General features: G+C 39.0%; 2 protein-coding genes across 2 annotated transcripts; both read left to right on the top strand.

The window, feature by feature from the left end:
• On the top strand, positions 1-6,790 carry lhx6b (LIM homeobox 6b; the record flags this gene model as incomplete). The annotated part of the gene is made up of 8 exons (XM_079872333.1): positions 1-99; positions 2,338-2,546; positions 5,075-5,147; positions 5,271-5,392; positions 5,883-6,097; positions 6,215-6,297; positions 6,476-6,571; positions 6,644-6,790. 8 exons carry the CDS (start codon positions 1-3, stop codon positions 6,788-6,790), a joined length of 1,044 nt encoding a protein of 347 aa, XP_079728459.1.
• Positions 6,791-10,031: 3,241 nt separating this feature from the next.
• Positions 10,032-16,326, top strand: krt1-c5 (keratin, type 1, gene c5). Its single transcript, XM_079872873.1, has 9 exons — positions 10,032-10,178; positions 10,509-10,943; positions 11,060-11,142; positions 11,249-11,405; positions 12,410-12,574; positions 12,697-12,822; positions 15,065-15,282; positions 15,406-15,431; positions 16,152-16,326. The coding sequence occupies exons 2-9, from the start codon at positions 10,548-10,550 to the stop codon at positions 16,265-16,267; spliced, it is 1,287 nt and encodes a 428-aa protein (XP_079728999.1). The 5' UTR covers positions 10,032-10,178; positions 10,509-10,547; the 3' UTR covers positions 16,268-16,326.
• The last annotated feature ends 95 nt before the right edge of the window (positions 16,327-16,421 follow it).

The raw sequence follows: 16,421 nt of genomic DNA, 5'->3' as shown, positions 1-16,421 counted from the left end.
ATGTCGGACTCAGAGCGCGCTGCGTTCCTCGACGCTCCCATCTCCTCTGCTGGCCTCTTTGGATCATCCGTCAAAGATTTCGCGGATAGATTCGCTGAGGTGCAGAAAACATCACAAGCCATGAAACATTTTCTGCCTAAGCGCTCCAGCTCCGCTGCAGGTCGCTCAAAACAGCCGTCTGCTTGAAGCTCACAGCCGCAGCCGCAGCCCACCGCTGCCGCTTCACAGAGTCGACAAGCCTGGGACCCGAGACCGTGCTCTCGCTCTGCTGGCCGCCGCCCCCCTTCGCGTGGGCCCCGGCCTAAGATCGAAATAAAGCCCGAGGCCTCAAAGTCTTCCTAGCCCGCCTAGGAAAATGACGGTGTTCAAGTCCCGCTGCGGCCAGACTTACACCAAAACTTCCCGCTCGTTCAGTTCCAGAAAATGCGACTGTTCCAGTGTATTTTGCAGAAAACAAGCCGGTACTACAGCCCGCTTGCCTGCACACAAACGCCGTTTTTATGGCGACCCAGATAAATCTCTGTTACAGCATACCGGAGCTCTCCGGTCGCCACCATGTCGCGACCAGAGCCCAGATCTCATTCAACCCCTAGCTATTCATGCGGATGCGTGGGCAAAGCTCCCCGGGGTGTCAGAATGGGTGCTGAACATTATAAAAAGAGGCTACTCGCTACAATTCGCTCGGCGTCCCCGCCTTTACGCGGCACGAACCGAAACTACGGTGAAAATAGAAGTAGCACATCTACTTCGTGCTGAAATAGCGAAACTGTTGAGCAAAGGGGCACGAAGTAGATGTGCTACTTCTATTTTCACCGTAGTTTCGGTTCGCGCCGCGTAAAGGCGGGGACGCCGAGCGAATTGCAGCGAGTAGCCTCTTTTTATAATGAGCCCTCGTTATTATTCGCCTGGCCCTCGAAGGCGAATCTCAAAAATCGCCTGTGACGTGACGCTATTTGTATTTGAAAATACGCGTCCTTCAGATCTATTGACATAAACCAGTCCCCTTGGCGAATTTGCGAGAGGATTTTCCTGGTTGTGAGCATTTTGAACCGGCGCTTTGAAAGCACTTTGTTCAGCTGTCTTAGATCCAGAATGGGTCTGAGACCCCCGTCTTTTTTCGGTACCAGAAAATATTTGCTGTACAGACCCCCTTCGCTCTGAGCTTGAGATTCGCCTTCGAGGGCCAGGCATATTACAAAGTCCTGCCGTTTGGCCTGTCCCTAGCACCCCGTACATTCACGATGTGCATGGACGCTGCGCTCGCACCCCTGAAACTTCGGGGAATGCGAGTGTTGAATTACTTGGACGATTGGCTGATTCTATTCAATTCAATGGCACAATTCTATTGTGCTGATTCGGTCACACAACTGCTCAGGACAAAGCTAGGATGGAAAGAGTAGTACGCAGAGCATCAAAAATTATAGGCTGTAGTCTCCCTTCACTTTCTTCACTTTTCTCCACCAGAATAATCAGAAAGGCTAAAAAAATCATAGCGGACCACTCTCACCCCGCTCACCATCTCTTTAATCTCCTTCCATCAGGAAGAAGATGTAGGAGCATTAAGACTTCCACATCACGTTTCAGAGACATCACTTACCCTCTGGCTATCAGACATCTGAACTTGCACTGACTGCTAGCAGCACTTTATCACTGTATGCACTGTGCACTTTCTCTGCCGAGGGGTATTGTCTTTTTTCTGCAGGGTTTTGGTCTAATGTCCTACTGTTTGCTGGGTATTGTTGGTGAACATTGTCTGTTTTTTTTTTTGTTTTTTTTTGTACTTATGATGCTTGTCTTTTAGGTTATTTACGTCTGAGAGTTGTACCAAGACAAATTCCTATCAACTTGTTGACATGGCAATAAATTTATTGAATTGAATTGAATTGAATTCTAGCTCGATCACACTCAGAGCTTATAGAACACAGGACCATATTACTCGAACATCTCGAGGATCTGGGTCTCAAAGTCAATTGGGCGAGGAGTTCACTGTCTCCCAGTCAGAGAATATCTTTTCTGGGCACAGAACTGGACTCGCTGTCTATGACAGCACAGCTATCGCCGCAGCGCAGACTGGATATTCAGCGCCTGACGAAAACCTTCCGCTGCGGCACTGTAGTCCCGCTCAGAAAGTTTCAGAGGATGCTGGGTCTCATGGCCCTACACCCGCAGACAGTCCAACTGCTGTGGAAGACATTCGGCAGAGAGAAGGTAGACCTGTTTGCGTCCCAAGAAAACGCTCACTGTCCGGAGTTTTTTTCCAAGAGCAGGGATGCGCTGGCCCACGTCTGGCCCCGCTGCCCGCTCTATGCCTTTCCCCCCGTCACGCTCTTGCCTCAGGTACTAGTGCGGATCAGGGAAAGTGGATGCTCAGTGCTACTGGTGGCTCCGTTATGGAAGAACCAGGCTTGGTTTCCAGCTCTGATGCAGCTGACGAGCACTGCCCCATGGCCAATACCAGAGAGGAGGGACCTCCTCTCTCAAGCCAAGGGCTCGATCTGGCATCCTCGCCCAGAGCTGTGGTCCCTACATGTGTGGGCCATCAACAGGTACCCGCTAACCTCCCGGAGGGAGTGCTAAACACGATCATACAGGCTAGGGCCCCGTCTACCAGACGGCTCTATTCCTCGAAATGGTCTGTGTTCTCTAGCTGGTGCACAGCTCGTGGCATATCACCCCCAGACTGTGGGGTGACGGAGGTTCTCTCCTTCCTGCAAGAGCTATTGGATAAGGGCAGAACCCCATCCACGCTCAAGGTCTATGTGGCGGCCATAGCAGCGTTTACTAAACCGATGCTTGGCCAGTCACTGGGAAGGAATGATCTGGTCTTCCTTAGAGGAGCTAAGAGGTTAAATCCTCCCAGACCTCCCTCAGTCCCCGTGTGGGACCTTTCTACGGTTCTGGAAGCCATGAAAGGTGCCCCATTCGAGCCAATCCAATCGATAGATATCAAACACCTGTCGCTCAAGACGGTGTTCCTTCTGGCTCTCGCTTCGGTAAAGCGTATAGGGGACCTGCAAGCGCTCTCAGTGAGCGCAACGCGTTTGGGCCTAATGACTCGAAAGTCATACACAAACCAAGGCACGGGTACGTTCCTAAATCCCTCAACACACCGTTTAGGGCACAGGTGATTTCCCTGTCAGCCTTGCCGGTCTCTAATGAGGAAGAGGACGCGAGCTTCCTTTGCCCTGTCAGGGCTTTAAGGGCTTATGTGTCTCGGTCGTCTGTTTTCAGACAGACGGAGCACCTCTTTGTCTCGTTCAGCAGACGTTCTAAGGGACTAGCTGCGTCGAAACAGAGCCTATAGTTGATGCTATAGCGCTGGCTTACACTTCTAAGGGCCTACAGTGCCCATTAGGTGTCAGAGCGCACTCCACGAGAGGCATGGCCTCGTCATGGGCTTGGTCTAGCGGGATTGCCTTGCAAGATATCTGTACAGCGGCAGGCTGAGCCTCCCCGTCTACATTTATTAGGTTCTATAACCTAGAAGTTCCCGCCTTGCAGGCTAAGCTGTTTTTGGTCTAATAGGACCCTTATTATTCATCAGTTCAGGCTGAGTTTTCGCCCTGGCTGTGTGGAACACTTGATATAATTGCCTCCTAATAGGACGCTACTTATTATGGAAATGATGCTGTTCTAGCCCCTCTTTCCCGGACTCTCTGCGAGTCCCTGGTGATCATGCACTATATGAGCCCCGGGCACCTGCCCTTGGGACTTTGGTGTTGGATCTCAGCACGCACGGCGTTTTGCATTGTGTTCCCCTAGCGTAAGATATTACGCAGTACGAGAGACCTCTCGTAAGAGAACGTACTCGGTTACTAACGTAACCTCGGTTCTCTCTAGAAGAGGGAACGAGTACTGCGTATCTTGCCGTGCATGCATCACGCTCTGGTTCGCTTCGGCAATGAAAAACCAGATTCGATCAGCCTATCGAGCTATATTTATAAGCCTAAGCCACACCCGTTTTGGCGGGACGTGACGTAGTGGGCGCGAAGCGCCCTCATTGGACATGACATCATGAGGGGCCTCTCTTGATAGGGTGCTGCAGTTGCCGCAGGGCAACCAATGGGCGCGCGAGCTGTCTCGCCTATGTCTGCATGCTGCCGCAACGCGTTTTGCATTATTACAAAATTAAGGATAATTTTTTGGCTTCAATATCTCGTGGAAAAGAGATTTTCCCCTAGCGTAAGATATTACGCAGTACTCGTTCCCTCTTCTAGAGAGAACCGAGGTTACGTTAGTAACCGAGTACGTTTTGGCTTTCCAATACAAACAGTCTCTGAAAAAACTCAATGCAAAAAGTGTTGCAACCATCCCCACTCTCATATGCTAAAGTAGAAACGTTACTGGAAAGTTACTGAGGTTGGTTGTAACAAGAAGTCATTTCAACAATTCTTGAAGTCTATTAATTAAAGATATTTTGACAGTAAAGAGGTCTACAACCAAATCTCTCACAGATATTTGAAATACACCGTATAAAATAATATAAATGTATTAAAATGGAATAAAAATTATAAAAAAAAAAAAGACGATTTTAACGTTAAGCATTTTTTTTTTCTAAACCATCTAAACCATGTCAAGTGCTGGCTGGTAAATGCCACAAAATGTTTGTATTGAATTTCCTGTCTATGTTCTTTGATGATGGCCTTATTGCCTTTGACTGACAGATGAAATGTACACTCTGGCTGTCTCCAATCCTGAACTTTTCAAGTCATCCTAATTATGGACTTTCGCTGTTCTCTTATTATATGGCACATGATAACAATTCTGAAGGGCTTAGAGGTTAAGATCGATAATTCTGATATAATTGGACCTAAGTGTAGCATTAGCTTCCATATTCAGGATTTGTGTGAGTGGTATTTGGTGACACGGGTCTTAAATCCCAGTCTCCTCATCGCTTCAAGTAGGCTATCCTCGCGCACAGAAATGGTAAATAGATGGAATTAATTATGTTTTCACTTATTTTAACTTAATTATTACGAAATATATTTTAACTTGGGTATTATAAATTTATTTTTCCAAAGTCGAACCATCATTGTCGGAGTTTAATGGAGAAAGGACCTGTTTTGACATCAAGGTGTTCATCGATATCGTCTTCATTCATATGCGCGCGCTGCGGGACAGAAATTGTGGACCGACAAGTGCTGAAGGTATGAACCTCACAATGACGGAGAAAGATAAGTGATAATACATATAATGTGCTCTTAAGACTACTATATTAAATTAATACGACAAATAAAAATATTACTGAGCGTTTTTATATTGTCTCGCAGGTGAATGGATTAACGTGGCACCTGAAATGTTTGCAGTGCTCGGTGTGCGCAGTTTCCTTGGGTCACCACAACAGCTGCTTTATCAGAAATAAAGAGATTTTCTGTAGAAAGGATTATAACAGGTAAAGTGTTTAATCTTTTCCACCCCAAGCTTTCCTCCATTTCTTGGGATTTTCATAATTTAGTTACATTTCTTGTGTGTTGGTTGACAACAATACTGCAAGTGCTTATAAAATTGTACTGTATTTGATAATTTTATAATAAACAGAAAACTTTTAGTACATAAAAGGTAAAAGGTTTAAAAAACATTTGATCTTAATTTAGGCATATAATATAATATAATATAATATAATATAATATAATATAATATAATATGTTAACTTATAATAAAGCTTTAATATCAGCACTTTCACTAAATGTCCTTATTTAAAAAAAAAAAAAAAAAAACATGAAATGAAAGTGTTACAAACAGCAACCTGAATTATATTACTGAAGAAAAAGAAAACTGAGAAAACTGAAGTTCTGAAAACTCTTAAAATAAATTATTGTGACAAATGTTGTGATTACAGAATGATGAATAAACGGCATGAAAATAATACATGTTCTTTTCAGTACTTTTGGCATATGTGTCCGATGTGGCCATCAAGTCAGTGCAAACGACTGGGTTCGGAGGGCAGGGAACGGCATATATCATCTCACCTGCTTCGCTTGCTTCTTCTGTAAAAGGCAGCTTTCTACAGGGGAGGAGTTCGGCTTGATGGAGAACCAGGTTCTCTGTCGCATTCACTACGACATAATGCTGAACCTACAGCCCATGTCAGACAATGGTAATTTTTGTTTGCATTTTATTTCATAGATAACACCAACGGAAAAGGACATTAAAACAATATCTTGCATATTAAGTAGTAAGAACATTAAACATGAGGCTATTTGTATCACAACAGGAAATGATTTGTACAGAGTCATACAGTATCCCCCGAAGCTGCCTAAAAGACCTCGTACGTCATTCACCTCAGAACAGCTACAGGTACACTTCAGATGCTTTTTCTACCTGTGGTAAAACGGACTGTAACAGCTAACTGTATTCATGTGCTTCTGAATGTTTTTTTAAGTCTAAGGATACATCCTAAACCACAAATGAATGTGTACTACTCATAAATCTGTGCATATCAGATTGGGCTTGCATGTGTATTTGCTTTATACAGATTATGCAAACCCACTTTATCCAAGACAAGAACCCTGATGCACAGACTCTGCAGAGGCTGGCAGAGATGACTGGGCTGAGCAGAAGAGTCATACAGGTACAGAACATTTATAGGCTCAAGTTTCTAGTGACTCAAAAAAATGTAACCACTAGTACTGAATTCTTGTAGGTTTGGTTCCAAAACTGTAGAGCCAGACAGAAGAGGAACCCACTTCATGACAGCGTTCCTCCATGGGATGGATACCAGACCTCTGCAGTGCCCTTTCTGTCAGATAACCAGTACTTCTTGCCCTCAGGCAGACCTGAGACTTACTGAGACTGTCCTCTATTTCAGCATATCATGTGCTCCTTGAGATCTTTGATGTATAATAATTTATGTGGGGATTGTTTGATTTAAGTGCTGATTGTATACTGTTCAAAAGTTTGGGGATCAGTAAGATTTCTAAAAAGAAATGATTAAGCAAGGATGCATTAAATTGATCAAAATGACAGTAAAGACATTTGTAATGCTACAAAACATTTCTATTAGCCTATAAATACATTTAAATGTTTTTTTTTTTTTTATTCAATCAGGAAAATATGTATCACAGTTTCCATAAAAATATTAAGCCAAAATAATAAGAAATGTTTCCTTCAGAGATTTCTGAAGGATCATGTGACACTGAACACTGGAGCAATGATGCTGAAAATTCAGCTTTGCCATCACAGGAATAAATTACATTTTAAAATATATTTGTTACATTATAAAATGTATTATATAAACAGTAATCAGTTTTACTTAAAATGGTATTTTAAATTGTAATATATGTGTGTGTTTTTTTACAGTATTACTGTTTTTTATTTTGATCAGATACATGCAGCCTTGAACATAAGAGAACATGAGACAATAAAAAAATAATAATACTAAATAAAAAATAAAATAAAAAAATATTGCTGACCTCAAACGATAGTGTTCCACATTTAAAAAGTTAACTTTTATTAACAATCCATCAAGAAACATCAGTTCTGTTTAGATGGTTATGTAATTATTGATTTCCAATTATTAGCTGTAGCAGGTGTATATTTACAACTGTCATCTTTATAAGAGAATATTGAGTTCAAAGGATTTTGAAAGCTATCATATGATTGACTAGAAATTGTAAAATGGTGACTCTTCAATAATACGGAACACATCTGTTTTTAACATCCTTAATAGTCAGTATATCCGGTGCTAATTTGATGCCAAAAGTTGCTCAAAACGTGAGATGGATAAAATGAACCGAGAAACATTTTACTTGATTGGGATTAGGATTTTCCAACTGTCATGTAGTTAAAGTGTACTCTTTCATCTTATGTATTCATTTGCCAAAAATAAGAAAAAAAGGAAAAAAAAAAAAAGAAAAAGAAAAAAGAATGCCAAGCTTGACATCTTTATATCTAGTCTCTGTTTGTCTGATGGCTAAAGAATTGGGACAATTTTCTGACTGCATCTTAAAATCCACAGCCCTGGCGACATTTGTTTTCTTGCACTCTAGCAATAATTGTCAATTATCTGTCAGTTCATCTAATGGCCCAATATAATACAGCCATCAAGGTATTTTATTCACTCATGTTCATTGGTATGTAATAATTCCAGTGGATGTTGAAAGTCTCTATTTTTTTTTTTTCCTGTGTCTGTTTAAGGGCAATCACAATTTAAAAAATGTCCAATCAAGTAATGACCATTAAACTATTCATTCAGCGAGCAATTCATTGTTGACCAGGCCGGCAGTTACAGGCACTGAATACTGCATGATGCATTGATTTACTGCTCTGTCCATTAATGTCACCATTTCTTGGAAGAATCTCTTAGTCTTGTATTGATTTGGACACACTTAAGCTTTACAATAAACCTCAATGGTCAAACACCGATCTAAAACTGCTTGTCCTACCTAGTCATTTATGGGTAATTTCTTTCCCACAGTGCACCTTTAATGTCTACTATACAATTTACTATACTGATAAATTTTTAAAATGTACTATTTTTTTTCCCCGCCGTAGTGTACAATACTGTTCAAAAGTTTGAGGTAATTTTTGAAAGAAGACTCTGCATTGGTTTGAACAAAAATTCAAAAAGAACAGAAATATTGTGAAATATTTTAAAATATTCTAAATTTTAAAAATGTAATTTATTCCTGTGATGGCAAAGCTGAATTTTCAGCAGTCGCTGCTTCAGTCTTCAGAGTCACATGATCCTTCAGAAATCATTCTAATATGCGGAATTGGTGTTCAACAGACATTTCTTATTATCATCAATGTTGAAAACCGTGTTTCTTAATATTTGTGTAGAAACCTTGACACATTTTCAGGATTTTTTAAAGAAAGTTCAAAAGTACATGTTTTTGTATAATTTTTGATCAATTTAATGCATCCTTGCTGAATAAACGTATTATACAATAGTCATTTCTGTATATACACCATATGTTAACATATGTTTATAAGGGTTAAATCATTTTTAGTTGTGGTTGTTTTATCCATGCACAAAGTAAGCACAACATCAGTGTGCCATTTCAGTTGTGCCCACATGATGGTGCTGACTCTATTTACAATAGTGCATGTTATTGATGGAAGGGTTGCCTTTACTGATTTACTTCTATTTAGTCTATTTAGATAGAGGGAGCATGGTGGCAATCATTTAGTACCATGGTTTACATCAAAGTACCATGCATCACCATCTTATGCACCACTATTACACCTCACAGGTATACTTAACAGAATGCGGTATTACTGTAGCCGAGTAAATGTCCAAAAAACATGGTGAGGATATTTTTTTGTTAACAATATAAACTAGCGTCACAAAAGATGAAAAACACCAAGAATCAAATCTTGAATCTAAATACAAGAATTCATTCAGATTTTCAGTCACAGTGTGTTACCTGTAATTAGGTCAACCTCCTCCCCAAATAGAAACATTTCTCATAGGTTTTGGCTTTCTGCTCTCTCTTACTCTTTTCATTGTTTAAGCTTCTTCCTGGTTAGTGAGGCTTTGGAGAACCGTCTCTGTGTGAAGCAGTTCTCAGGTTACAGGTCATTGTATCTGCTGAATAGTGTCAATGTACAGAAATGGACTTTTCCCCCTTCTCTAAAGTAAATCAGGTTACACAAGATTCAGAAAAAAATGGGTTATGGTTATTGCAGTACACTCTGTCCCACAGCGGATATGAAGTCACTTCTATTATAAACCGTAATTGTCAGTTAATTATCTTGGTTAGTTCACCCAAAAAAGACAAATCATGTTGTTCCAAACTTTTCTAATGTGGAACATAAAAGAAAATATTTTTGGGTCAAAACAACAATGGACTCTTTTGAATTTTATTGTATTAACCTTTTTCAGAAATGTTTTGTGTGTGTGTACGTATTACTAAGTCTTTTAGCAATGGTTTAATGAAAGCATCATAATTTGTTACTGACATTTTTCAAAATAAAATGTGCATTGTAATCTGTGGATGATGCCTTGGGAAAATATCAGTGTTTTTGTTGTTGTTGTTTTTTGGGGGTTTCAGTCAGGAAATATCCTTTACCTGTGGAGGGATGTGATTGGCTGGCAATAGACTTCCATAGTCAACAGCTCTTCAGGAGGAGTCCAAGCACATATATCACATGAGCAACTACAAATAAAAGCCAACAGTTCTTCTCTGGACAAAAACCAACACACAGGCGCTGCACTACATTTGGATACAATACATGTAAGTATTACATTTCATCTTCACAAAGTCTATGTTCTTCTTTGTTTGCAACCAAATTACCTTTTTTTGTTGTTGTGTGAAGGCAGGGATTTTGTCATTAAAATGCAACATTTTCTCCCACATCTCCAACAATTTGTATGGTAAATTCTTCACTGCAGCATTTCATTTAAACCACTAAATAACTCCTTAAATATTACAAATCTGTCTAAGCACATGCAAATGAAGAGTGAAAAGGTAAAATGGAGAGTTATTGGTATTCTGAGTTTTCTAGTTATGAACGACAAGCTGCATTCAGAGTATAACAAAAAATGAATATTTCTTTACCAACAGATCACATACAGAAACCCCCTCTCTGGTTCTGCGAGCACAATGACCTCCAGCTTCTCTATGCACAGTCACTCTCTTGGACGGCAGCCGTCTTTCTCCAGCATGTCTATGCGTGATTTTGGGGTTCGGGGACGCTCTAAAGTCCCAGTGTCCCTCTCCTCAGCCAGCAGTCTGTCCCTGTCTCGTTCCACCTCTCTGGGAAATGGCCTAAACATCCTCAGCAACCTCTCACTGAATGGTCTGGGAGTTGGTGCCAGTGACAAGGAGACCATGCAAGGTCTAAACGACCGACTTGCCAGCTATCTGGAAAAGGTGCGGACCCTGGAGAAGTCTAACGCTGACCTGGAGCTGAAGATTAAACAGTTGATGACTGAGCGATCACCCAAGGGTCACGACATTGAGGGATTGATGGCTCAAGCACATGCGATCGGACAAGAGGTTCGGTTATCTAGTGGAATTTAACTTCTGTTTATTGCTATGGTTAAGACAATAACGTAGCAGGAATGTTCAGTTGTGTCTTTACAGACAGTTACAATCAAACTTCTGCTCTCTAGGTGAGGAAAAAGACGTTGGAGAATGCTCGTATAATGCTGGAGATTGACAATGCCAAGCTTGCAGCAGATGACTTTAGGGTCAAGTGAGTTTTGCTCTTTTTGTTCCTCCTTATAATCCTTGAGAAAGATCCATTATGAAATGTATTCTACCATTTTGTTTAATTTGGTATATTATTTCTTTATAAACAGATGGGAAGCAGAAGCTTCCCTTTGCCAGTCGGTTGAGAGAGACTGCCATGCTCTGAGACGAGCCAAATCTGATCATGATCAGATCATCGCAACCCTCCGAGGAGACCTGGACAGTCTGAAAGAGGAGCTCTATTTCCTGAAGAAGAATCATGATGAGGTTAAACAAATAACTGACTCTTATTAATATTTGTTAGTGTTTATAAAGTTTGCACATACATTTTTGTATGTTTATATGCTGAAAATAATGTACAATATAAATTGACAGCACAGCACCTGAAAAGAATTTACATAGATTTAGAAACTTATAAAAGTCCTCAGGAATCCTTTATATTATATTTATACACATATATATTTATTGCCTAACTATGAACCTAACCACTTCTCTACAATATAAAAATCTAATAGGCATATGAACATACTGTGACGACAATGTTAGTTAGAATATCCTATTACATAGATGTTTTGAGCAAGATCATGTTGCCTTCACAGTAGATACAGCACATATAGCAACACCCTTATCAAGTTGTTTTCTTTAGATAAATATATAGAATAATCAGTGTGTAAAACACACACATAAACACACACCCACCCATGTCCACAAACATAGAGTAGGGGAAGAAGTGTTTGGACAGACAGGTGTGGCGCCACTGAAATGTAGCATTTAACCATAAACCAGTGTTATTTTAGTATCTTACTATTATAGTTTTTAATTTTGTATTTTCTGATTTATCTTTAGCTGATGTTTTTTTATGGTTTTAATTAACCATAATAACACTGCCCTAAACACATTAATGACTTTACAATGAGCATCTGCAGAGCAAAACATTGACAAGACTGCAAATAGGCAATTGTAGCCTACAATATTAGGACACATAAGCCACATACCTATGGAGACTATTGCACTATATAAAAATATATCAAATCAACTGGCATTTATTTTTAAAGAAAGATGGCACAAATACTCTTGTCAAATAAAACAAAAATATTTGGTTCCCCAAAGAAGCTTTCAGTGAACAGTTCTTAAACAGTTCTTTTCTTTACCTTTTCTGGGTCAAATCGGACCCGAAAGCATTAAGAGGGTTAAGAGTGTAGTGCAATTTAAACAATTTAAGTGCTTAACTGTCTGGTGAGATTGAAAATGATTTGTCTGTCTCCTTGAAGGAGAAGAGCGCACTGAAGACCCGTCTAGCCAACGAGCAAGTGAACGTGGAGGTGGACGCAGCCCAGGGCCCAGACCTGGGAGCCATCATGTCGGAGCTACGGGTGCAGTACGAGAGCATCGCACGGAAGAATAAAGAGGACGCTGAGATGTGGTATCTGAAGAAGGTCAGAGTACAATCCAACAGCCAACACACCCCAAACATTTATTTATAGACTGATGATTTGACTGCAAACACAGGTGTGCTCTGTAATACAAGAAGCACGTGTGGTGGGTTTATATGTGACAGCTGGAGAACGTGCAGTCGGAGGTGAAGGAGAGCAACGAGGCTCTGAGATGTGCTCAGAGTGAGCTCAGTGAAAGACGACGCTTCCTGCAGGCTCTAGAGGTGGAACTGGACAGTCTGCGCAAACAGGTGATGTGAATCAGTGTTTATCCTCACTGCTGCGTTACACCTGGTCAAAGGGCTAATGTGTGACTATGCTTACGCTTTTGCACAGGCGGTTTGTATACCCACTAGATTTTTGTATGACTTTTAAATCCTATTGAAACAAATCAAGAAGTAAAAGATATCTGTTAATATCACATGCCAGTGTTTGACTTCAGAACACTGGGTCATTCTGAATAGTTGTATCCCCATAATTTCCTGGAAAAAAGTGTCTCCCACTTTATTTTTGCTTGACTTTTCCAGTTGTTTGGCTGGTCATGAACATGCTGCAAAGATGTCTAAAAAATGCTAAATATAAATTATAAATTATATATATCTTATTTAAATTTTATATTTTAAATATACAAATATATATTATTTTCATAAAAAAATCTATCTATCTATCTATCTATCTATCTATCTATCTATCTATCTATCTATCTATCTATCTATCTATCTATCTATCTATCTATCTATCTATCTATGTATGCACATTTATATTTAGCATTTTTAGATAGAAATAGATAGAAATAGATATATATGATATAAGATGATATAATAAAGAAAACAAAGTTTAATTAAGTAAATTATTGACTTTTACATTGTCATCAAGCTAAACCAAATTGTTAAATTATTATCTGGAAAATATTGCAGACTATATGTATTTGAGATTAACATTTCACTAAGTTAATATTTCAGTTTTGAGTGATATAAAAATATTTCTGTAAATGTTTTTTTTTTTTTTTTTTTTTTACATTTTCATGGATTATCAAGTACTTTCTTGCTGCCCACTGGGGGTCCCTAAGCCCTAGATTTTAAAACCCCTTATGATATTTAAGGAAACAATGTCACTTTTTGAAGGAGAGAGGGGAAGTTTTTATAGTTGATACATATATGTTATTTTGTTGCAACCAGATCTTCCCTGGGAAGAGGCAAAAACAGTCACTTGTCTCTAAAATGTTCTGAAGTATTTTTGAGCGCTTTATATACAAGATAACAACAAAGTTTCCAGACAAATTGCTCAGTGCTACTACTTTTTTTCCATCCATATAAAATGGGTACCATTTTCTTCCAAGATGAAATTCATTTCCCAAAGCCTCAACCCTAACATCTCCCTGAAAATCTCTGAATGTCTTCTTTAGAACACAAGTGAGGTCATTCAGTAGCTTGTATTTGGGAAGATACTGTATACCCATGTTCAAATGTCCAAGATTGAATTGCTTGAACTCAAGAGGTTATAGATCTTCCCAACCTTCTTTCCACCCATTACTTATGTTATATTACTCATTTGCAAATCGAAACAATCTTCAAATCCACTATTCATTTTTTAACTAGATCTGCAATAATTTAGTTCATAGTTTGTCAACAATATCCAGAGAATGTGTCAAGGTTAGCTCTTCAGCACAGGAAACCACAGTCCCCTCACATCTGCTGTTCGTCCTCATGCAAACAATGTTTACTCCTGTATAATAAATCACTCTGTAATACATGACATAAGTGATGTGATGACAGTCTAAAAACACATTTCATCTCATGGCAGGTGATAAAGACCTTTCAGCGGGTTGTTCAATAGTCGTTCACACATGCTGGTTTTAGATCAGGCAGATGGGCAGTTTATTTCTTGATGGTGATCACCTCTAATAATGGTTTTGACCTAAAACATGTGCACAACTGGTCAAAAGTGAATAAGATTTGTTGAATGTTTTTGAAATGTAATTATCTCATGCTCATGGCTGCATTTATTTGATTAAATTTAATACATTTCAATATAATTTAAAATGTGATTTCTGTTGAATTTTCAGAATCATTACCCCAGTCCACATGATCCTTCAGAAATCATTCTAATATGCTGATTTGGTGCTCAATTATTAATAACAGTTCTTCTTATTATCAATATTCTTAGCATTCTTTGATGAAGACAAAATTCCAAATAACTGCATGTATTTGAAATAGACATCTTTTGTAACATTATAAATGTTTTTTTGTTTTTTTTTAGCAGCAAATCAGCATATTAAAATAATTTCTGAAGGATCATGTGACGCTGAAGACTGGAGTAATGATGCTGAAAATTCAAATATATTAAAGTAAATTGTAATCATATTGCACCATATTACTGTTTTTACTGTATTTTTTGATCGAATAAATTAAGCTTTGGTGAGCATAAGAGACTTCTTTCAAAACCTTTGAGCTTTCACATTGAAAATGTTATGAATGTTACGGCCCACCTCAGGTTGGTGTTCTTGAGGGGAACCTCGGAGAGACGAATCAGAAGTACGCGATTGAGATCGAGCGTCTTCAGGGCACACTTACACAGCTGGAGGACGAGCTCTCACAGCTGCGCCTGGACATGCAAAGAATCAAAACTGATTACGAGCAGTTACTGCGTATCAAACAGAACCTGGAGCTGGAGATTGCCACCTACCGAAGGCTGCTGGATGGAGAGGAAGTGTAAGAACTGAGAGAGGTTTCTCAATTGACACATTACAGTTCAGTACATAACAGATGATGTGGACTGGAGTGTCTCTGACATATAAAATCAGATGTGACATTTGTTTCCTTTTTGTTTTTCAGGATGAAAGAGATGGCCACTCCTAAAAGTAAGTCTGAATGGAAAGTTCTATAGACTATAAAACTCTATAAAGACCAAAACTCAAGATATATTCAGTTTATTTAATACTTACAAATGCTTATTTTCTCGAGTAGTGGTTTTGTAAAATCCACAAAACTCCCTACAATCTGAAATTACAATTATATCATAGCTTTTAAAATAAGCAGACACAATGAAACAACACTGTTGTACATTCAGGAAAGTGTCAGCTATAGGGCTATAATGAACGAAGACTTTAACCTAAAATGTCAAGTTGAGTCAAGTTGTTCCTTGTGTTTATGTTTTAGTAAATATACATTTTTACGTAAAAACTGTTCTTGGCTAAAACAAAAGTTTGATTTATAACTTGATGTATAACATTTGTTGGAATGGTTTAATATTGTACATTACATTTAAGATATCTGCAGTTTCGAGAATTTTGTCATGAATTTTGCTGAGAGGCTGTTTTGTGGCTGGTTTACGTTGTGACAACTTGCCCCATATAATGTGACAACACATCCTGCTAATCAGTGAAAATGTTCAAAATGTTTTTGTTTTTTTTGACAACACAACTCTTTGAGAGTAACTCTGCACAATAAATTAAGGGAAGGAATAAGACCACTTGAGTAGTTCAATAGTTTAGATTTAAAACACTGAATTTGCATAAATTATCATGCCTCTTAGTTTTAGCATTGTTTTTTTTTTTCTTTTTTTTTTCTGCCTTTTGTAGAAGAGCCTGAAGTGAGAACCAGGAAGATTGTCAAGGTGGTCACCCAGACCATGGTAAATGGAAAGGTGGTGGATGAATCCAGTGAAGTTGAACAGATTGAAGAACGAAAAAAGTGAGTCTGAGGCTCAAAAGTGGCATCCATATCCTTGTGATAAGTGTAGACAAAGTACAAAACATCAAAAGACTATTATCAGTGATCTGTTCATCATTTCACCAAAAAAAGTCAATAAACATTTCAGTTATTACAAACTAGTGATGTGTCAGCTGTCT

The sequence above is a fragment of the Squalius cephalus genome (genome assembly GCF_949319135.1).
Source record: "Squalius cephalus genome assembly, chromosome: 5".
NCBI lineage: Eukaryota > Metazoa > Chordata > Actinopteri > Cypriniformes > Leuciscidae > Squalius > Squalius cephalus.
This window is presented reverse-complemented; position numbering and strand designations above follow the sequence as displayed.

Excerpts from the sequence above, each read along its gene's own strand:
- krt1-c5 (XM_079872873.1), top strand. The coding sequence starts at position 10,548 with ATGACCTCCAGCTTCTCTATGCACAGTCACTCTCTTGGACGGCAGCCG. Across the intron at positions 12,575-12,696 it reads AGATGTGGTATCTGAAGAAG|CTGGAGAACGTGCAGTCGGA; the intron begins GTCAGAGTACAA and ends TATATGTGACAG. Across the intron at positions 15,283-15,405 it reads CTGCTGGATGGAGAGGAAGT|GATGAAAGAGATGGCCACTC; the intron begins GTAAGAACTGAG and ends TTTGTTTTTCAG.